General features: G+C 44.2%; 1 protein-coding gene across 1 annotated transcript in view; it reads right to left on the bottom strand.

The window, feature by feature from the left end:
* Positions 1–23785, bottom strand: part of LOC122816779 (solute carrier family 4 member 1 adaptor protein) — a 937474-nt gene that overhangs the window by 122311 nt on the left and 791378 nt on the right. The window contains exon 14 of the mRNA XM_044089801.1: positions 23675–23785. This exon is cut by the window's right edge and continues 26 nt beyond it. Within this exon, the coding sequence (XP_043945736.1) occupies positions 23675–23785 (111 nt within the window). The remainder of the gene's footprint in view (positions 1–23674) is intronic.

Genomic DNA, 23785 nt, shown 5'->3' on the forward strand with positions numbered 1-23785 from the left:
CATCTTCTACAACACTGACACATATTCTTCCCCAAGCTGGTATAGTGATGCCAGCAGGGGTTCTGGCTCATGATCAGGCAAGCCACATGAACACTTCTGATGGTTTAAAGGATTTAGACATCCATCATAGGAACCATGCCTTAACAAATATATTTACAGTATGCTAGTAATAGACAACTAGTGGGTGCAGGGACTAGGCCCAACAGGTGAGACCATGGCATGTGGCAAGAGAAGGTTGATTTCTGAGCACATCAGGACAAAAAAAAACAGCATAAATGGCAAGTGGGAAATACAAATGTCATTTATTAAAGCATACGCACAATGAGGGACTCGAAAGGCTTCCCAAACTTACAAGATTATTGCTCATTGTAAGAAGGTACAGTTGTGTACACTTACCATAAATGTAGATGTTCGAGTGTATTCACTGTTGCAGTCATTACATTTGGGTAATCCTGCTGGCAGGTTGCCCTCAGTCGGCCTGAATTCCAAAGTCCTGGGTCCTGCGTCGGCTGCTGTCGTCCCTTCCCTGATGTCAGGTTGTCAGGGGTATAAAAGAAGCAGCAGATGCCATTTTCTTTAGTTTTTCTTGCCCCAGATGTCAGGTGCCCCCTATAAGGGTAGCCAACATTTATATATATATATATATATATATATATATATATATATATATATATATATATATATATATATATATATATATAATAAATACATACACCAATATAAACTATACCTTCACCTACAAGCAAATACACCACATAGGTTGCATAAATCAGAGAAGGAAAGATAAGTTCCATCAGAAGAAAGGGGGGTGGTGGGTGGGTAACCTGGACTGCAACAGTGAATACACTTGAACATCTACATTTATGGTAAGTGTACACAACTGTACTATGTTCTTTGTGTTTCACTGTTGCAGTCATTACATTTGGGTAGAGTCCCAAAGCTATGGTTGGGAGGCTGGAGCTAAACAGCATTAGGAGCGGCTATGAGGCCCTGCAGAACTGCAGTAACAAAGCCTGCCCTGGATTTAGAGCAGAGTGGCAGATGATAGTGCTTTGTAAAGGTGTGCACTGAACTCCAAGTAGCAGCCTCTAAAATGTCCTTGGTTGGTACTCCCCTGAGAAATGCTGCTGAAGTGGCTGCAGCTCTGGTTGAATGTGGCCTAATGCCCTTAGGTACTGGCTTGCCATGGTGTAAGTAGCAGAAACGAATGCAGTGGCTTATCCACTTTGAAATAGTCTGCTTTGAGATGGCCTTTCCTTGTGATCCTGCAGCATATGCCACTAGTAATTGCTCTGTCTTTCTGAAAACTGTGCTTCTGTCCAAGTAGAATCTAAGCTGTCCGTGTATGTCCAAAGAATGCAGAATTCTCTCCCCCTTGTTCTGTGGATTTGGATAAAAAGTTGGCAGATGAATAGTTTGGTTATGAGTGCCTGTAGCTCTGAAACTCGTCTTGCAGAAGTTATTGCTAGGAGCAGCGCTGTTTTCCAAGGTAAACACTTATATCAGCAGTAGCAGCTGGCTCAAAAGGAGGCAGGGTGAGTTTTTCCAAGACATAGTTGAGGTCCCATGCAGGCATTGGTGATCTCCTTGGAGGCCTTACATTTTTGGCTCCTCTGAGGTACTGCTTTAATAAGGGATGAGAAAAAAATTGGTGGCTCTGTATTGTAATGAGCCGAAATGGCAGAGGCATGAATTTTAATAGATGAAAAAGAGAGGCCTTTGTCCAGCATCTCGGTTAAGTATTGCAAAATCTGAGGAATATTTGGCACAGCTGTATCAGTTCCTTGTGCCTGGTTCCAAGCACAGAATCTCCTCCATTTTCCAGCATAAGATTTTCTAGTACTAAGCCTTCTGGCTTCCAAAATGACATCCATCACAGCTTTACTGAGAGGTGTGTTTTGTATGACAACATTATCTGCCATGCTGCTAGGTTTAAAGTCCTGAGTTGGTTTTGCAGGATCTGATTGTTTTGCTGGGACAGTAGATGAGGTATTTGGGGTAAGGTCCAAGCTGGGCATTGAGACAAGTTCCTTAGGATTGGAATCCAGTACTAGTGGGGCCAGTCTGGGGCAATCAGTATCATTTTTGGCTTCTCCTGTCTGACCTTTAGGAGTACCTTGGGGAGGACAGGCAGCGGGGGAAAGGCATATACTGATAGGTTTTTCCAGCTGAAAGATAGGGCGTCCACTTCCCATGCTTGTCTGTGATAAGTCCTTGTGCAGAATCTTTTTAGTTGGAAGTTGTGAGGGGAGGCAAACAGATCTATGTCCGGGCATCCCCATTTCCTTGTTATCATGCTGAAGACTTGTGGATCCAGCAGGCACTCGTAGGGATCCATGAGGTTTCTGTTTAGTTCATCTGACAGAGTATTTTCTCTTCCTGGCAGGAATTGTGCCTGCAGATGTACTTGGTAAGTTAATGCTGTGTCCCACAATGTCATGGCTAGTTTGTAAAGGGGGTAAGAATGTGTGTCCCCCTGCTTGTTTATATACCACATGACCGTGGTGTTGTCTGTCTTTATCAGCAGTTGTCCCGGATGAAGTAGGTCCTTGAAGGCTGTCAGGGCATTTTGAACAGCTAGCATCTCTTTTTGATTGATATGTAGATGCATTTGGGTTGAGGACCATGTGCCCTGAATGCATCTTCCTGCCATCTGGGCCCCCCCAGGCATTATCTGATGCATCTGTTGTTAGTGTCTGCCTGGCTGGGGGGTAATGTTAGTGGCTGTCCCTTGTTTTGGTGACAAGCCTTTGCCCACCATCGAAACTCCTGTTGTAGGCAGGGAATGAGAGTAATCATTGTTTCCAGGCTGTGGCAATGTTGAGTCCAAACACTTTTTAGGTACCATTGAAGTTTCCTCATATGCAGTCTTGCATATGGAATTAGTAGGATGCAGGATGCCATGAAGCCCAAAGCCTGCAGAATTTTTCTTGCAGATAACTCGGCCCTTGTTGCCAACATTTTGAAACAGGTAGTCAGTTGCCTTTGTTTGTCTTGCGTGAGATAAGCCATCTGGGCAGTTGTATTTAAGCTTACACCCAGGAATATTATCTCTTGAGAGGGTACTAGTTTTGATTTCTTTTCGTTGACTGTGTACCCTAGGCATGTTAGAAGTCTTTTCACAAACTCCAGATGCTGTAGAAGAATGTCCTTGTTCTCTGCTTGAATTAGACAGTCGTCCAAGTAAGGATATATTTGTATTCCTCTTTGTCTGCAGAATGCAATTACTGGTGCCAGGCACTTTGTAAAGACCCTGGGCACAGTAGATAAGCCAAAGGGCAGTGCAGAGAATTGGTAATGCACTGAGCCAGCCTTGAATCTGAGGTACCTTCTGCATAACTGTCTGATTGGGACATGCAGGTATGCCTCTTTTAGGTCTAGAGTCACAAGCCAAGCGTTCTTGCCCAGCAGGGGCAGAAGCTGCTGCAAAGTCAACATCTTGAATTTTGGTATATCCAGGAATGTGTTCAGAATAGATAGGTCCAGTATTGGTCTCCAGGCCTTGTCCTTTCTGGGTACCAAGAACAGTCTTGAGTAAAATCCTTGTCCCTGCTTTTGCATTAGTACTTGTTGAATGACCCCCATGCCCATGAGGGATAAGACTTGTTTTTGTGCCTCTGCCCATTGATTTTTTGGCAGATCTGGCCAGCCGTTTGCCTTTGGCAGGGTATGGAAATGGAGCTTGTTGCTTTGTGACACGATATTTAGAACCCACTTGTCCTGGGTTATAATGTGCCAATTTGGAGAAAAAAGTGCTAATTTCCTCCCTAAGGGTGCTGCCAGGAGATAACTGCTTTCTGCAGGCAGGGGGAAGTCATTGGGACTGTTTCCTGTATGGTTGTGATTTGTCTTCTCCAACTTTGGAGGTAGAAGCACCCCATTGCTTTGACCTGTATGAACCTTGCGCCCGGGATCTGCCTCTAGGGCGTCTGGATCTGCCCCTTTGAGGTTTGTCTGACACAGGAAAGGACCAATTCTTTGTAGGCCAGTGTCTACTAAACCTAGGTGGCTGTACTTGTAAAAAATCTTTGACAGTTTGCATAGATTTAGCTGTCCTCCATTTTTTTTTAACACCTCTTCTGCCTTAACACCAAACAAAGTATCATGCTGTAAAGGTGCATCTAATAAATTTAACTTTGACATGATCAGGCAGATTTTGTTCCTTTAACCAAGCATGCCTCCTAATTACAGAACCCGTAATTGCGGACCTGCAGGAGGCCTCCAAAGAATCAAAACCACATTGCAAAGTATGCTTTCCAACTTGTTCAGCTGTACGCAATAAATCCTGCATTTCCTTGGTTTCTGCACATTCAGAGTTTAACAACATTTTCTGTTTAAGCAATACCATGACATGTTGCTGATATTTGAGCATATGAAACTGACAGTTTAAGGCCCTTATAGCGAAGGTAGCAGATGTGTAAACCTTTTTTCCCCATCTATCCAGTGCCATAGAATCTCTGTCAGAGGGAGTAGGGTTTTTTGCAGTGGAAGCCTTAACTCCTTTGGGACCCTGTGAAATAGTTTCTGGGTCTGCAGCAGAGTTTTTAAAAAGGAATTTATGAGAGTCAGGAACCCTGTAATACCAGTCAGGCTTAACAGGAGCTGGAGGTAAGGAGTCAGGGGAAAGACTAGACTCCGAAAACACATCATCTACAATGTCTAACACAGGTGGAATGGCTAGTGGTCTGTGTTGAGGTAGTAAAAGGAAATCCCTAAGCCTCTTTTTAGATTCTGAAAAATCTTGGTTCTCCCAGTGGAAATGCTCCCTCATGGTATGCAAGGTTTCCCCAAAAGAATACTCCTCTGGAGGAGAAGCTGAAGGTATAGATTCTTCAGCATCAGAATCCTCATAGGGGTGGACAGAATATTCCTGATCAGAAGAGGAATCAGAAGAAATAGAAACCTGATCTGAAGATTCATTGTCAGTCTCTTGCCCTGGCCTCTTATCAGGAGGGGGATGGGAACCCCTGATCAAGGTAATGAAGTCTTCGGCCATTTTGAAGCCTGTCCATGTGGCTCTTGAGTTTGTTTCTTTGTTTTAGAAGGTGCTTTAGTCTTTGCCTTTAAAGCTGAAGTTGGTTTAATGTACAGACGTTTAGGTCTGAATACACCCTCAGAAGCCGGTGCCTGCTCAGCGGCATCGGACCAATATGAAGGATTAGTATCCGAGGCTCCAATACCTTGAGATTCCAGTGGCATGGCCGACTCCACGTGGGAGTCGGTAGCGGCCTGTAACTCTAAAGTAGCGGGCGTCAGGGGCTGCAAAAGCACCTCACTGAGAACCAGCGACTGGCTTAGGAGAAGCTTCATCTGTTTTGGGCCTCGGTTGTCTATTCCTTTTCTTTGCGTTTTTTGTGAACTCCTGTAGTCGGATGGCTATCCGATGACATTTCTGGATATTTAAATTGGCATCCAAAATAGTTTAAAGCAAAATCATACTGACGCTTAATAGTGCGTTGGTTACATCTAGCACAAAACCGACAGCCAGAAACGTTGTGATCAGGGCCTAGGCAAGGAATACAGTAAGAATGAAAGTCCTTATGAGGTATTTGCTTTCCAAAAGAAATACAATTATTTACTTTTTCTGACATCGGTCTGGGGCAAGACAAAAAGTTTCCCTAACGGGGTACTTAGCTTTATTGAAGACTTCGGATCTGACACTCGAACACGAAAATCTCAGGAGTCGGCCGACTGGCACTTGTGAACTGCTTCTGCTTCGGGCACCGCGCGGCAAGAAAGACTAAAGAAAATGGCGTTGGCTGCTTCTTTTATACCCCTGACAACCTGACGTCAGGGAAGGGGCGACAGCAGCAGACGCAGGACCCAGGACTCTGGAATTCAGGCGGACTGAGGCCAACCTGCCAGCAGGATTACCCAAATGTAATGACTGCAACAGTGAAACACGAATAACATCTTAAAACTCATGCATACACTTAACTCATTAACACCTATATGATGTGGTATGTCACATCTCTAGCAGCCTACATATATCTTGCATTCTGGAGCATTTTCTGAAAACTAAACTTAAAAACCATAAGATAAACAGCTGTAAATATTTTTATGAACAATAAAAGCTATTAAAACTATACAAATAACAATGTTATCAGTAGAAAATGTTCTTTACAGTGATAATAGTTGGTGCATTCTTAGTCTCTTCATAAATACAATATATTATAATGCAAATAACCCCCAAATTATATTTTCTGGCCCTACACCACAATCCAGTCCACCGAGGCATTTTATCTGGCCCTTGTTATGTCCTACAACAAACTGTTTTGAATGGAGAGATAATCTATCTACATATATATATATATATATATATATATATATATATATATATATATATATATATATTGGACATGGAAAGGTTTTGGGGGGGGGGGTCACATTACTAAGTATTGTAAATGGCCCCTGAACTGTATGGTATGTGGCTCCTGGGCCAAAAAGGTTGGATATCTCTAGACATATATTGTTATAACATTTTCATTAGCATAAGATTTCACATAACAGCAAAAAATTCCTCTACAGGTGCATGTTTGAGATATTTACAGAATTATGAAAACAGATGCTTAATTGTATAATTAGAAATATAAATTACACTGAATATCTGTAAAAATGTACAACTTACAGAGCAAACATTACAGACAGTTTTCTTCAAGAACATCTAAAGTTTCCACTAATGTTTTTCAACAGTCTGTAAGTCACTCAGTTTTTTTAAACATTATGCTCATATGGAAATGTATTTATTTTTCATAATTACTAACAAACAATAAGCAATATCTCAGGTATGGGATATAAAGTACAGTTTTGTACCTACCATAAATGTAGATGTTCGAGTGTTCATACTGCTGCAGTCATCACGCTAGGGTTGTCCTGCAGTCAGGCGATCCCGCAGTTGGCCGATTCCCAAAGTCTTGGTCTGGCGTTGATTGTCGTCGCTTCTTCCCTGACGTCAGTGTGACAGGGGTATAAAAGAGGCAGCCAATGCCATTTTCTTCAGTTTTTCTTGCCCCAGATGTCAGGCATCCCCAAGTAGGAAGGCCATAAAGTAACTATGCAGAAAAAACGTAGTAGATAAACTAAAGTAGTAGTTATAAGCAAATACACCATATAGACATGCATCCAAATGATAGATGTACATGGAGTTATAAGTAACACACTGATATGTAGAGGGGATGGTGGGAGGGTAACCAGGACTGCAGCAGTATGAACACTCGAACATCTACATTTATGGTAAGTACAAAACTGTACTATGTTCATCGTGTTATACTGCTGCAGTCATCACACTTGGGTTGAATCCCACAGCTATGGAAGGGTGGCTGGTACTAGACTGGGTTAGGCAAAGCTATCCAAGTAGCTGCCTCCAGAATGTCCTTGGTTGGAACCCCCCTGAGAAAGGCTGCTGAGGTTGCTGTAGTCCTGGTAGAATGGGACCTAATATTAGCAGGCACTGCTTTCCCATGGTGAGAGGAGCAAAAGCGGATACAATGTGCTATCCATTTGGAGATAGTCTGTTTTGAAATAGCCTTTCCTTGTGAGCCTACAGCGTAGGATACAAAGAGTTGGTCAGTTTTTCTGAAGGTCTTTGTCTTATCCAAATAGTAACATAGCTGTCTGTGGATGTCCAAGGAGTGAAGGAGTCTTTCTCCTTTATTCTGGGGGTTTGGATAAAAGGTGGGTAAATGAATGGTCTGATTCAAAGCCACATTGGATACTACCTTTGGCATAAAGGTAGGGTTAGTTCGTAAAGAGACTCTACTGGGGGAAAATGATGAAAGGTTCCACTGCCATAAGTGCCTGTAGTTCTGAGACCCTGCGTGCTGAGGTGATAGCCAGCAACAGAGCTGGTTTCCATGACAAATATTGTAGTTCTGCTGAGAAGGCTGGTTCGAAAGGAGGCAGTGTTAATTTTTCTAAGACGAAGTTAAGGTCCCAAGCAGGTGTTGGGGGGTTTCGGGGGGGGGGGGTGTCTTATATTCTTAGCACCTCTGAGAAACTGCCTTAGTAAAGGGTGTGAGGAAATGGGAGGATCCATGTTATATTGAGCTGAAATAGCTGAAGCATGGATCTTAATGGATGATAAAGAAAGGCCTTTGTGTAGCATCTCAGTTAAGTACTGCAGTATGTGAGGAATGCTTGGTAACCAAGCATTTTGGCCTTGAGCCTGGTTCCATGCACAAAATCTTTTCCATTTGTCTGAGTAAGTTTTTCTGGTACTGGGCCTCCTGGCCTCCAAAATGACATTCAGGACGTCCTTTGAGAGAAGTGTTGATTGATAATTCAAGGTATTCTCCATGCAGCTAAATGTAAAGTTCTGAGCTGACTGTGAAGGATCTGAGAGTTTTGCTGAGTCAACAGTAGTGGAAATTGGGGTAAGATCCATGGAGGGCTGTGAGTCAAGTTCCTTAGTAATGGGTACCAGTGCTGACGTGGCCAGTCCGGAGCAATGAGGATCATTTGTGTTCCGTCTGATCTGACTTTCAGTAATACCTTGGTCAATAGAGGTAGTGGTGGGAAGGCATAGACTGTCAATGCTGTCCAACTGAATGATAGGGCGTCCACTTTCCAGGCTAGGGAATGTTAAGTCCTTGTGCAAAATTTCTGTAGTTAGTAATTGTTGGGGGAGGCAAATAGATCTATGTCTGGGCGTCCCCATCTTTTGGTTATCATTGAAAATACTGCTTAATTTGTCTGCCAATATGTTTTCCTTTCCTGGCAGGAATTGTGCTTGCAGTTGTACTTGGTAAGTCAATGCTGTGTTCCACAGGGTCATTGCCTGACTGCATAAAGGGTAGGAGTGTGTTCCTCCCTGTTTATGTACCACATAACTGTGGTGTTGTCTGTCTTTATTAGTAGTTGTCCTGGATGTCAGAGGTCCTTGAAGGCTGTCAGTGCATTTTGTACAGCTAGCATCTCCTTTTAGTTGATGTGTAGATGTATTTGTTTTGCAGACCATTTGCCCTGTATGCACTGTCCCGCCATGCGTGCTCCCCAGGCGTAGTCTGAAGAATCTGTTGTCATAGTTTGGTTTGCTGGAGGTAAGACAAAAGGAAGACCCTTGTTTATTTGACAAGCTTGAGCCCACCAAAGGAACTCTTTTTGCAGGCAGGGAATGAGAGGTATACTTGTTTCGAGGCTGTGACTGTGTTGAGTCCATACAGTTTTCAGGTACCATTGTAATTTCCTCATATGCAGCTTTGCGTATGGGATTAGTTGAATACAGGACGCCATGAACCCCAATGCCTGCAGGATTTTCCTTGCAGTGAGCTGGGTAAAAGTTGCCATCTTTTTGAAGTATTGAGTCAGTTGCTTTTGTTTGTCTGGCGTGAGGTAAGCCATCTGGGCCGTTGTATTTAAGCTGGCACCCAGGAATATTATCTGCTGTGAGGGTATTAACTTTGACTTCTTTTTGTTTACTGTATAGCCTAGGCAACTTAGCAGCTTTGTTACAAATGCCAGATGCTGCAATAGAATGTTCTTGCTGTCCACTTGGATCAGGCAGTCGTCCAGATATGGATAAATTTGTATTCCTCGTTGTCTGCAGTATGCAATTACTGATGCCAGGCATTTCGTAAATACTCTGGGCGCAGTAGATAAGCCAAAGGGCAATGCAGAGAATTGATAATGCGCTGTACCTGCCAAAAATCTGAGGTATCTTCTGCAATCTTGTCTGATAGGGACATGCAGGTATACCTCTTTGAGGTCCAACGTTACCAGCCAAGACTCCTTGCCCAGCATGGGAAGAAGCTGCTATAGTGTGAGCATTTTGAATTTGGGTACCTCCAGGTATGTGTTTAGAATTGAGAGGTTTAAAATGGGTCTCCAGGCTTTGTCCTTTCTTGGTACTAGGAATAGTCTTGAGTAAAAACCTTGACCTTGCTCCTTTGTGGGAACCTTTTGAATTGCTTTCATATCCATTAGAGCTGAAATTTGCATTTGTGCCTCTGTCTATTGGTTTGGGGGCAGATTTGGCATGCCTCTCATCCGTGGTAAAGTGTGGAAATGAAATCTGTAGCCTCGGGTAATAATATCCAGAACTCATTTGTCCTTTGTTATGATGCGCCAATTTCGTGGAAATAGAGCCAGTTTTCCTCCCAAAGGTGCTGCCAGGGCAATTTTGCTTGGCAGGCGAAGAGGGAAGTCATTGTGTTTGCTTCCTGAAGGGTTGAGATCTTTCGTCTCCACCTCTTTGAGTTGTTGTTTGCCATTGCCTAAGCCTGAAGGAACCTTGTGGCTGGCCTCTGCCCCTAGGGCGTCTGTACCTACCCCTTTGGGGTCTGTCTGATGCAGGAAGGGACCAGTTTTTTGATGGCCAGTTTCTGCTGAAACGAGGAGGTTGTACCTGTAAAAAATCTTTAACAGTCTGCATAGATTTTGCCTTTTCTTCCATTTTCTTTAAAACTTCCTCTGCTTTGACACCAAATAACACATCTTTCTGCAATGGAGCATCCAATAACTTTGCTATGACATGTTCTGGTAGAGCTTGCTCTTTTAGCCAAGCATGTCTACGTATTACAGACCCTATGACAGCTGCCCTACATGAGGCTTCCAATGAATCAAAACCACACTGTAAGGTATGCTTTCCCACCTGTTCTGCTGCATGTAGCAAATCCTGCATCTCTTTGAAATCAGGTTGATCTGTCTGAGGGATCATTTTCTGCTTTAACTGTGTAATCAAGTATTGTTGGTATTTTATCATGTGGAATTGGCAGTTTAAGGCCCTCATGGCCAAAGTGGCAGACGTATACACTTTCTTACCCCATCTTTCTAATGCTCTGGAATCTCTTTCAGAAGGTAGTGGATTTTTGAAGTAGAGGCCTTAACCCCTTTGGGACCCTGGGAAATGGTTTCGGGGTCTGCAACAGGGCTTTTATATAGAAATCTATGGGAATCAGGAACTCGGTAGTATCTGTCTGGTTTGACTGGAGCAGGAGGTAAGGAATCTGGGTTTAAACTAGATTTGGTGTAAACATCATCCAAAATGTCTAAAACTGGAGGTATGGCTAGGGGTCTATGCTGTGGTAGAAGAAGAAACTCACGGAGTCTTTTCTTAGAGTCAGAGTAATCTTGGCCTTCCCAGTGGAAGTGTTCCCTCATGGTGTGTAAGGTTTCCCCAAAAGAGAAGTCTTCAGGAGGGGAGACCGAGGGAATGGACCCTTCAGCATCTGAGTCTTCATAAGGAGGGAAGTAGTAATCTTTGTCCTCAGAGTTAGCTGAGGAAATGGATGCTTGGTCCGAAAAAGAAGAATCTTCCTCCAGTCTACGCCTTTTGTCAGGAGGGGGTTGGGAACCCCTGATAAGGGTAATTAAATCCTCAGCCATCTTAAGCATCTGTTTTTTAGGCATAGGGCCTGGGGGGGGGGGGGGGTCTGTGGACCCGGTTTTCTAACTGTTAAAGGGGCTTTAGGCTTAGCATGAGACTTAATAGATATGGTTGTCGGTTTGAAGACACCTTCCGAAACTGAAGGCCTGTCCATAATCCCCGGATCGCCGTCAGTGTTGGCGGCTGAGGGGTGTGATGGAAACGGCTCCAAAGGCCCAGCTGATTCGGTCTGGGAGGCCATCGGGATTTCTGAAACAGCGGTAGTCAGGGGCTGCGTAGGCGCCTTGCTGAAAACTGGAGAACCGGCGGCAGGCCTTGCTGAGGCCTCGGTATCTTGTTTGGGCCTTGGTTGCCGGTCCTTGTCCTTGCGTTTTTTAATCATAGCTGATGCCTGTTGTTCCGACGACACTGTATAGTTAAATTTTCTGCCAAAATAATGTCGGGCGAACTCTGCCCGACGCTTGATTGTACGTTTGTTGAACCTAGCACAAAACCGACAACCAGAAACGTCGGGGTCTGGGCCTAGGCAAGGAATACAATAAGAATGAAAATCCTTATGAGGTATTTGCTTCCCAAAAGAAATACAATTATTAACTTTGTCTGACATCGGTCTGAGGCAAGAAAAGTTTCCCCAATGGGGTACTTAGCTTTAGAGAAGACTTCGGGCTGAAATTCGTTTTGAAAATCTCAGGAGCTGGCCGACTGGCACTTGCGAACTGCTTCTGCTTCGGGCACCGCGCGGCAAGAAAGACTGAAGAAAATGGCGTCGGCTGCCTCTTTTATACCCCTGTCGCACTGACATCAGGGAAGAAGCTACGACAACCGACGCCGGACCAAGACTTTGGGACTCGGCCGACTGCGGGATCGCCTGACGGCAGGACAATCCTAGTGTGATGACTGCAGCAGTATAACATGATGAACATATGGATGTGGACAATGAATCTTCCAATCTCCCATTACGGTGTTACACCCATGAAAATATGAATATATGAATAAGTGATAAAGTAACTGATTAATTTCTCTACTGCAAGACATCCTGGATTGACAGTCTTTGTGTTATTTTGTTAATAACTCTTTGTGCTTTCTAATACTGCCCATTATTAGCTGTTAAGTCAGTTGTTTAAAGAAGCCAGGCCCCAAAAAAGGTCTGGATGCCATAAGGAGCTATGGGTCTGAACTGGAAGAATACAAAAATGGTGCTATAGGCTTGAGTGAGTTAAGTATCACTTACAAAAGTACATATATACATAGGTTCATGAGTATATACTAGGCTAATGACCACAATCGCCTTTTTAAGTTTAGCCATACATCCCAAATTTAACCAACAAGTTTGGTGCCCTAGAGGTTATTTTTAAGGGTATGTATAAGTTAGGACTTGTGTGGTTAAACTTTTACAGGTCGCCTCTATCCACTAGAGACAAAGTTGACAGACCAGGGTTGAATTTCTGATTTCCCATCCACTTGTCCAGGTTATGCTTGAATTGGTTCAGGGAAGAACTTTGCTTCACATGGATAGGAAGCCTGTTCCACAGAAGGGGTATTGTCTGAGACACATACCTGTCCCTCCAAAGTATCTTATTTATGTCACAACAAGGTTTTAGTCCCTGTATCGGGTAGCTCTGGTGCTATCTGTTTTGCAGATATGCAAGAGATCCATCAGAGCAGGATCCTGGGATAACTTGTATGCCAGAAGATCACCCTCTCAACAGTCTGTAGGAGACAGGGTGTAGAGCAAGGGCTTTGAGGCTATCTACATAGGACATATTGTTAACTAACTGTATTCCTTTTGTGAGGAATCTCTGTGGATATTTCAGTTGTTACATGTTCCTAGTCAGGTACATACTGAAAGGATGGGTCTAATGAGGGCTGAATATAGTTGTTGTTGTTGTTGTGTCTGTCGACTTTTCCCGGTTAGGGGTTGCCACAGCAGAACTCTGGTCCGCTAATGATTGGCAGTAGATTTTTACACGCTAGCTTGCCGGGCCTAAAGCACAACCATCAACGAAGGAACGCCCATTCACACATGTCAACACACAGAAGACGCTCTAACTGAGAATTGAAGGGCAACATCTAACCTTGAGGCGACAACGCTACCACTGCACCACCACCGCAGTCAAGGGCTGAATATAGTGGAATGATTATTTCCTTGGACCAAGATGCCACACCCTTGCTAACAAGTTAACCAACACTGAAAGACTTCCTTACTACCTTAAGACACATGGTGAAAAGCCAAATTACTGTCTATATACATCTCAGATATCTGAAAACTGGGTCTACTCTTGGGAGGGGGGGGGGGTTATCCATGAGGAAGCTTCCTGGGGTAGCTGAAAACTGGAGCTAAATTTGTCTGCCAGTAGATTTGCTACATCTTATGGCTCTGTGTAGGTGGCTTCATTCACAATTAGCTTTGCCCGCTGTTGTGTACATCCTTTGAGATTACGGACATAGCTAAAGGAAGCTTTGTAGCTGCCCTTAGCCTGGGAGGCTGTTTTACCTCAAAATTGGCTTTGGCAGACCTGATTTGTACTCCGAGTTGTTTATATAGACTGATGAGAGGGTTTTTATCCTGTTGGCATTGTATTTCATGACTTCTCCTATGACTTTCTTCCCTCTGTTGTACAGCCTATTGATGTTTGGATTCCACCAGGATGGCTTGCTTCTTTTTTGAGCTTGTTCAGAGCTTATTTCTGGTAGGTACAGCTGTCTCTATGCATTTATTAACATGACTGAATAGAGTATCTGAGAACAATTCTGCATAGGCAACCGTGTTCTCAGGGTTTGGGAGAGGCCTGAAAATTTGTCAAGTTTTCACTTAATAATAGGAAGCTTGCCTTAAAATAGTTTTTAAATGGTACAGGGGTAGCTGGGTCACTGGTCTTACTTTTATTTCAAAGAAGAAAGCTTTATGGTCCGAACTCACCAGAAAGGATAGTACACTTGGGGGAAGGGTGTAGCATTCTCCAATGTTGCTAAGGATCTGCTCTTGTATGTTTACTCCCCTAGTGGGCATGTGAACTATCTGGTTCAGGGTATGTTTACAAAATCCACAAATCTCTGGGCCTAAAGCTTTGGGGTTATGTATGATTTCCAGTCTACAGTGGGGTAGTTAAAGTCATCCATGAATATGGTATTTGGTTGAATGGTGACTGTCTCCCGTAAGTGTGAGTTATGGGTTTCATGGGTCACACAGGGGACTTACACAGCTAAGCAAGGATATGGTATGGGACTTTGCCTATGGCAATTTGGATGTGGAGAAGCTCAAGCTCATCATTCTGTTTGACCAGCCTTGAGATGACCTTGCTATTGATGTAGACTAAGACACCTTCACTTTTAGTCCCTGCTTGTGCAGAAGCTTGTCTAAACAAGTGAAAAGCATTGTAGCCTTCTACTGGTGGGGTGTTCTCCATAGATTTAAACAATGTCTCAGTCACTGCACAGATGTGTGCACTCTTCAGGGTGAGAAGAGATTGGAGAGAGTTTAATTTTTTGTTTAGAATCCTGGTATTGTGCAGTAACATCTTTAGATTCTCTTGGGGTGGTTTTGCTATGTTGGAAGGTTTGTCAATTTCACATTGCCTAAAAATACTTCATTGGGGGATAATATTTTAGCCAATATTCAAAAGTCCAGAGAGGACATGTACAGACCATTTTTCACAAAGCAACGTGATCTGTTGACTGTATCCACCCATGCAAACAAATGCTGCATACCCTTGGAATGACACCAGAAGCTAAGCCATTCATTAAAGTCAATCATCTTCTGTTCATACTGTGGCATCATCCTTGGTGAAGGTAAAATACTGCCCAAAGCTAGGCTCATACCAGCCTTGGACACACACAGTTAGAGATCTCCACAGTTTTTCGCTTCATATAGTCAAGTAAGTTACATCTCAGGGCATTTACAACAGCGTGGACTATGACAGAGTTATACTGTTACCTGTGGCCCACTGAATTAAGTGCATGAGTGCTCTGGCAGATCACTGCCCCTAATGGACAATTGACCATGACCTTCTCCCTATTCAACCTGGTGGAGTGAGGCATCTATGTGCTTCACAAAAGTCTTCAGTGACTAAGATATTGGGCTGTGTGGTGACTTACCTTACGGCCTTTGTACTTGAGGCTCCATGAGGTGTGGCTGTATATGTTGTTGTGGGTATTGTTTTGGTGTAGTGCTTTTGGGGCTGTTAAGGATATATTTTGTAGGATGAATGTCTTTGAGGTCTTTGGAGTTTAGAAAAAGAAGTTATGTCTTACCATAACGTTTCATCTGTGTTGTTGATCTTCATCTATTATTGACTAGTGGGTAACGGTTCCGATCCTCGGAACCAATCTGGCCATCATATAGCTCACATCAGCCAAAACCATCTTTTGAGTTGCAAGTTTTCCAACAATGCCCCTCTGCACAGTAGAGATTGCAACCAGACAGAAGACGACTCTGTAAAATACAAGTCAGAAACCTTGCCCAAGGTATACCTAACAATAAAAACCCAGGACAGGATGTCGCTACATCAGAAGTCTAAAGGAGGGGGCAGGGTGGGATGGATGCAAAAGTAGATGAAGATCCACAACACAGATGGAATGTTATGGTAAGGCAAGACATAACTTCTTTACCCGATGTTGTCAATCTTCATCTATTCTTGACTGGTAGAACAGAGTCCCCAGCTACCTTAGATCCTGGGTGGCCTCATGGAAGAACATTCCTGAGAACCATAGAATCAAAGGATTATCTCCTCCTGGAGACCATATCCAATTTGTAATGAGTAATAAATGTATGACGCTTAGCCCAAGTTGCAGCTGCGCAAATTTATGACATGGAAGCTTTGGAATGAAAAACAGTAGAAGTCGCCATCAATCTGGCAGAATGCGCCTTCAATGGCATTGGGAGTTTCATGTTTCATTTCCTGTAAATGAAAGATATACAACCCCTCAACCATCTTGACAGAGTGACCTTGGGCACTGGTTTCCCCAAAGTTGTACAAGCAAAGGATACAAACTGTTCCGATCATCTAAACTGTTAAGTTATATGCAGACAGAAACGTAATTGCCTGTGTACATCCTGAAGGTGCAGGCAGTACTTGCCTTTACTTGAAAATTTTGGGAAGAATACAGACAAAGTCTATGGACTGGTTGATGCTGCTCTCCAAAATCACATTAGGAAGAAAAGTAGGGTTTGTTCTGAGGGACACACTGTCTTTATAGAAAATTAAATATGGAACTTTAGCGCATAAGGCTTATAATTCGGAGACTCGTCACGCCAAAGTGACAGCTATGAGAAATAATGTTTTCCAAGAAAAAAAATTTAAATCACAGTTAGCTCCAGGTTCAAACAGAGGCAGAGGTGAAGAAAGTGATTATAACACAAGAGTCAATATGGAGCTTTAGAGCATAAGGCTTGTAATTCGGAGACTCGTCACGCCGAAGTGACAGCTATGAAAAATAATGTCTTCCAACAAAAAGATTTTAAATCACAGTTAGCTCCAGGTTCAAACAGAGGTGAAGAAAGTGATTATAACACAAGAGTCAAGTACCATGGTGGGACAGGGTCTTTGAAAGGGGGCTTCAAGCATACTGTGAGCTTAAGAAAAACCTTACAAAGTCTGAGAGAAAATAATTGCTGGTTACCAGGCGCCTAGGTGCAAGGAAAATCTTCCCTTGACTGCTTCCAGAGGTAAGCAATTGGGCCCCCTTTCAGGAGTGCTGATAGGGTTGACCAGAGACCACGTTCCTAGAACCCTGATTCTGTGGACCACTCCTGCCCTCTGGGATGGTGTCTTCCATTGTAACTCCCCCATCTGCCCCGAGGGGAGTCCAAACCATGTGTGCCCTGGAAATGCTTCTGGGATTTCTTGAACCACATCCTGCCACTCCTTTGACTCCAAGAATAGGATCATTGAGGAGTGGAAAAACGTACGACCACAGCAGACAAAGTCATTCCATCTTTTTCACTCCTGGATAGAGTTTCCTTTACTTTGGGGCCAAACATAGAGGATCCGTCAAAGGGAACAATAATGAAGGAAGACTTGAATGGCTCCGCAAACTCATACAGGTGCATCCAAGTTCCTCTTCGATTAGCAACACCTGAAGCTGCTGGCCTGGTCACCTCTTCGGCTGCATGTGCAATGAGCCTCATGGACGAGTTCGAAACAGACTTCAGGGTAGCTAGCTGCGAGGCCACTTCTTGGACCCTTCAGCGACTACTTCCGCTTGGGTATCTGACAGCTCTTTGACCACATCCCTTTGAAGTCTTGTGAAATGTGTGAAAAAATTCAAGGACCTGACGGAGAAGGCTGATGATGCATAGACCCACTTCCCAAATCTGTCCATTGCCCTGGACTCTCAGTTTGGGGGATGGACACTAAACATTCCTTGGCTAATTCTTTCTTGGTGGCAGCTGCTACCACCATAGCATCAACTATTAAGCCTTTAGTCCAATGTGGTCGGTCTTCAGGAACAGAAAGAATTCTGTCAGGTCTCCAGGGAACTGGTTCTACAGAGTCCGGAGTCTTCCAAACCCACTGAGCGATCAGTTTAATTAAGTCGTCAGCAGGCGGGGTAACCCAGGTGGTAGATGTGTGCGTACCAAAAGCCTGCAAGTACACAAATTTCTCAGAAGACGGGTCTTTGGACTTATAATCACACCTCTGTTTTAGGCTCTAAAGAATGTCTAAAAAGGAGAAGTCTTCTGGGGTGACCTTGGAGAACCCTCCCCCTCATCAAAATCTGTGTTCTTTGTGATGGATTCTTCAGAAGAATCAACGTGTTTCCTCTTACACAATCTCTTCCGAGGAGGCTCTTCAGCGGGAACATCTGAGTAAGACTCGGAAGAGGGGGTGCCTTTAGCAGCCAAGTCTTGCGACCTTGGTGCTCACTGTCCAGGGGTCGAGGATGGCGGCAGAACTGAAGAACCTGGGGTCACACGGGAAGACTCCAGTATCACAGGAGCCACCTGAGATGAAGCAGTGGCCAAAGCTCTTTCCAGAGCCTGAAAGGCAGGACACCCTGAGGGGGGAATGGGAGCCCAGAACCGAAACAGACATACTCGAAACTGGGGTCACATCCCACCCTGAGAGCCCCACCTGACCGAACGGAACAGAGGACAGGTCCCCTGCCAGCGTGGCCAGAAGAGACATGGCTGGCTCCATAGAGAAACTCGGGCCCAGCTCATACCCCCCCCCAGCCCAACAGCGAAAACATGGTCCCAGGGATCCGATGGTGCTGATGGCACCGAGGGGGCCACAGCGAGACTCGAAGTCTAAGACAGAAGTCTTGTCAATGCAGAAGCCATCAGAACCTAAAAGGTTGGAGTCGAGAGCTCTAAAGCCTGTGCGGAGGTTAGAGGAGGAGAATAAATAGGGGTGGACAGAGAAAAACCCTCTGCAGCAGAAGGGAGAGGGGCCTGAGTAGATGACGGGAGACCCAAGGCTGCCAAGATCTGATCCACCAACCTAACAATATCAACCTCAGAGAGACATCTGGTAGAGCACATGGACAACTCAAAAGGCGAATCAGGCCTCTCAAGGAATGGGCTAGGGAGATGCCCATGGAACGGGTCTAAGGAGAGAATATAGACACCAGTTCTGCAGATACAACCAACTTCGCCACCATCTGCTGTACAGTGGGAGAAAACGGCACAGACATGGTAGAAGTGACAGTTGGCACTGGTGTTGGAGCCATAGTAATAGTCGGAACAGTGGCAGTCAAACTTTGAACAATTGTCGTAGCTGGTGTAGAAGGCACTGGTATGCTTTTTGGTGCTGGAGATCCACACCGTTCTGAAAGCTTCAGAACCATAACTTTTGGTTCCGTAGAGGAACCCTCGGAAGCATGTTTATGATTTTTGATAGAGATGTCGGCACCGAACAGGAGGATTTTGATCCATGGGCCGGAGGTGACTAGTCAAGCCTTGGAAAAGGCTTCTTCGAAAGGGGCTTTAAGGAGCCCTTTAAGAATAAGTTTGTTCTTCCTCTTTGCCGGGGTTCTATTACTGAAACCCTGGCAGATGGAGCAGTCCACACTCAAATGAAGAACACAGAAACAGTAAACAGGATTCAGGATTATCAGAGTTTGGCATTTTCTTGCCACACTCAGAACATTGTTTAAGCCCCGTAGACGAGCTTTTAGGCTTCTCTGCCATATTCCTGAATAAAATGAGCAGGAAGGCAGAAAGGAAAGAAGGTGGTTCAGAAATTAGAAACTCACTCACACTACAACAGGGAAAAAACTACCAACAATGGCAGAAAGGTTACCAACGGTAAAGAAAAAGAGAGGGCCTAAGTTTTAGAGGCCTATCTTTATCCTTGTCTTTCTTCTTTCTAGGTAAGTCACTAGCAGGTTGACAGACCAATGCCATATCGTGTTGAGGAAAAGACTCAATAAAATGCCTAGCTACAATTTCAGCTCTTCTTCTGATGGTTCTAGCATTAAACAGGGCACAGAACCGACACCCGGGGGCGTCATGGTCTGGGCCTAAACAAGTGACGCAGAGAGGATGGAGTCTCAGTGTGGGATCTGTTTTCCACAACCGAGGCAATTATTGACTTTCTCTGACATTGGTTCAAAACAAGAAAATGTTCCCCAATGGGGTACTTGGTTTTAGACAGTTTTCCTAACTCTGGCAACGACCGACCGATGCACTTGCAAAACTGCTGCTGCTTCAGGCTCCATGGCAAGAAAGACTGTTGTAATGGTGTCGGCTGTCACCCTTTATAGCCCTGATGAACTGATGTCAGCCACAATCTCTGAACAGCAGACGCAGGAGGGAAATCCTTTACTCTGGAATTCAAGCCGGCCGAGGGCCACCCAGCAGGGATAACCCACAAGTGATGACTGCAACAGTGAAACACGAAGAACATCTACTAATGATGGTAGAGGGGAAAGAATATACCAGCGGTAACGGAAAAAAACAGCACATGCGCTAGGGGTAGACCAAAGTTTTGAAAAGAAGGAAAAGGTCTTAGATAAATAAAGAAGAAAAATGTAATAATATACTTGGCTATGAGATAGTCAGCTGATATGTCTTTTCCTAAGAGTGACAATCGAGATCTGAGGTAATGTGGAGAGGGGTATTGTAGGTGGACTTGCAGCTCAAGAGATTTTTTTTTTTTGGCTGATGTGAGCTATACAACGGCCGGATCGGAACCGTAACTCACTAGTCAAGAAAAGATGAAGACTGACAATATCAGATCAGTTGTTTTTTAGTGCTTCAGCATATAAGAGACTGTGTGCCTAACCCTTACTATGTGCCAGTACGGAGATCAGTCCCAGGCGCTACAAAAGCCAGCTACACCTCTGCTGTAGAGACTTTATCTGAAGCCGTTCAGTACTCCTAGATGTGCACTGTCCAGCATTAAAAATGTTTAGCCATGGCTTACACACACTTCTCAGAATCTCTCTCTCACTTTTCTAGAACAATGAAGACGTATTCAGCTGTTTAACAAAATCTACAGTCCAACAACTTCTACATCATTCTTCTGTGCCTTTACTTATACTGCAGTTTATGGACAGATAACTGCACTTGTAATATAGTAATGCACAGACAACAAATTCCCCGACTATGATGTAGGTGACCTGAGTCTGACAAGTGATTCAGGCACCTTTAAAAGTTGACCAGGGAGGACGGTAGTGAATGGCTACTGAAGGCTTGCTCATTACAGAGGGTGAGAGTCAGCTCTGGCTTGCCAATTAGGTGACATCAAGCAGGAGCACATGGTGGTGTACCCATGGAGCATAAGACAATGAGCATATTGTGCCAGTCACTGGCAAACAGTCTACATGCTGAATGGAGACACGCTCTCTGAGACCGGTTGCAGCTACAGTGTTTGCAGATATACCACACAGTGGGGGATGTTCGGAGGGCATACAAGCAGACCTGCCAGTTGGCCTGCACCCTACCACCCTATCTCTTACCACAGGGAGACAAAGTGTTGTGGAGGCACCCCTGCCAGGAATTAATGGGTTACAGGACTCTTACCTAGCTCAGTGATGCTTGTCTCTTGCCCATGACAGAACAAATGTACCAGCTAGGTAAAGGTAGTAATCTATCAAATAAGTCTGGTGAGGGATAAAGCAAAGACAAAACACAAAAAAGAAAATGTTAATGCTACAAAGCACTTGGTCTTCACAACTTAGAATTCTCCAAATTTAGAAGTCTGATATGAAAGGAAGAAACTGTTGCAGAAAAGAGGAAAATCCCAGGATGCAAAAAACTCCCTTACCAGCCTCAGTAAGAAACTGAGATCCCTCATAAAATCCTCCAAAGCTAGTTACGAAAATAAAATTGCCAAAGATTCCAAAGAAGACCACAAGGCATTCTATAACTATGTCAAGAATCTAAATGGCAATGCTCAGATCTGCTCTGAGCTAAAACAGAATGGCATTAAATATACTGATCCCAAGGATATTGCCAATATCCTGGCAGATCGATTCAGTGCCAACTTCATCCCCCTCTCACCCCCTAAACAGCCCATCTCAATACCGGAAGATTGCCAAATTCCGGTAATAATGGCCACACAGGTAAAAAACGCACTCTCCAAAGCTAGGAATACAGCATCCATGGGACCACATGACATCCCGGGCTGTGTACTACATGAACTACAATATGAACTGGCACCTCACCTAAGTGTCATGTTTAATCATAGCCTCACCTCAGGTTTCGTGTCCACTGAGTGGCACAGAGTTACAGTTACCCCACCCCACAAGGGGGGATCCACCTTGGATTCCGGAAACTACTGTCCCATCAGCCTGACAAGCCTCATCTGCAAGGCCATGGAGCGTATTATCATGGAACTTATAAACAAAGACATTGGCAACCTTCAAACACTGGACCCCACCCAGTTTGGGTTCGTGAAGTGCCGATCTTGTCTCCTGAACCTGAATGACTTCTTAGAATCAGTCTCCAGAGCCATGGACAAGGGTAAGGTGGTCCACACAGCCTATCTAGACCTCGCCAAGGCCTTTGACACCATCCCCCACTCTGGAATCATAGATAAACTTACTAAGCTGGGCATTAATCCCTACATCACCCAATGGGTTGCCAACTGGCTTACTGACAGAACCCACACTGTAAAAGTAGCCGACCCCAAATCCAGCTCCAGACAAGTGGAGTACCTCAGGGTTCAGTCCTGGGACCACTCTTGTTTGGCATCTACTTCTCTGAAGTACAGGCCAACACTAAGGGGCTCTGGCTAACAAAGTTGCCAGATGACTGCAAACTGGGAGCCGTTACTGAATCCCCAAATGATGTGGATACTCTACAAAAGGGCCTTACGGAAACAGATGCTTGGTGCCAGAGCCATGGGCTTAAGCTCAATGCCCAGGTTCAGGAGACAAGATCGGCACTTCTGAAAAAGCATGTACCTGTGAATTACCATATAGGTGGCAGTACACTAAACACCGAAAGTGTGATAAGAGACTTAGGGGCACAGGTGGACAGTGGTCTCACCTTCAATAACCACATTGCCACAACAGTCAGAAAATCCTTCTATGTGGCACACCTCATCACTAAGGACTTTTCATCCAGAAAAATGGAGGTCATTGTCCCACTGTACTCATCCCTCATTAGACCCATTATAGAATACAATGCCCCATTTGGTATGCACCTCTCAAGACATCTGCAACAACTGGAAAGGCCGCAAAAATACCTCACTACAAGAATCACAGGCCTGAAACAGATGCCCTATGCTGACCACCTTAAAAAACTCCAGCTATACTCTGTCGCATATCATCTACTCAGAGACTATCTCTGCTTAACATACAAGGCCATGTCAAACCCAGAGCTGTTTGACATGCTACACTTAAAGAACTCCCAATCCCTCAGAGCCACACGCTCCAGGGATCTAAATCTTGTCATCAAAATAAACAAAACATGCTGGAGGGATAGGTTCCTGACCCAGAGACTCCCCAGACTCTGGAATATACTGCCCATACATGTCAAGCAAAGTGCCTCTTTGGCCCTTTTCAAAAGGAACCTTGACGATTGGATGGTAGAAAGGAAATTCACCCCGGGGATCAAGTCAGTCGCCCTGCTAGACATAGGGTCAGGGAAGTAAATAGTGTGGGAAGAAATAGCCAAGGAATTGTTATGGCTAGGCTTGTACAGGCCCTAGGGCTAGTAGCCTAGTACCAACCTATGATATCTAAAATCTGAAATGATACTACCTGGACTTCTTGCTGGCACAAACATAGCTAAAATGAATATGCTCATACACCCTAATGACATAACTACAATGATCCATGTACACTTCACATTTCGAAATATAAGAAAAAACAGTCTGTCTGCCATCCTGCTTTACAGGTTTATTAGAAAATAATTTACTTCTGAAATAAGACTGTTTGAAAGTCATAAAGGTGACTTACTTTGCTGGGGCCATACATTTTCATTTTTTTCTCAGTAATCTCTTCAACTGAGTTTGTACTTCCAAGTCCTGAAATTATTACAAGCAAAAATGTTAAAAATAAATCAAATAA

The sequence above is a fragment of the Protopterus annectens genome, chromosome 1.part1 (genome assembly GCF_019279795.1).
Source record: "Protopterus annectens isolate FY-2018-M chromosome 1.part1, PAN1.0, whole genome shotgun sequence".
Lineage (NCBI taxonomy): Eukaryota > Metazoa > Chordata > Ceratodontiformes > Protopteridae > Protopterus > Protopterus annectens.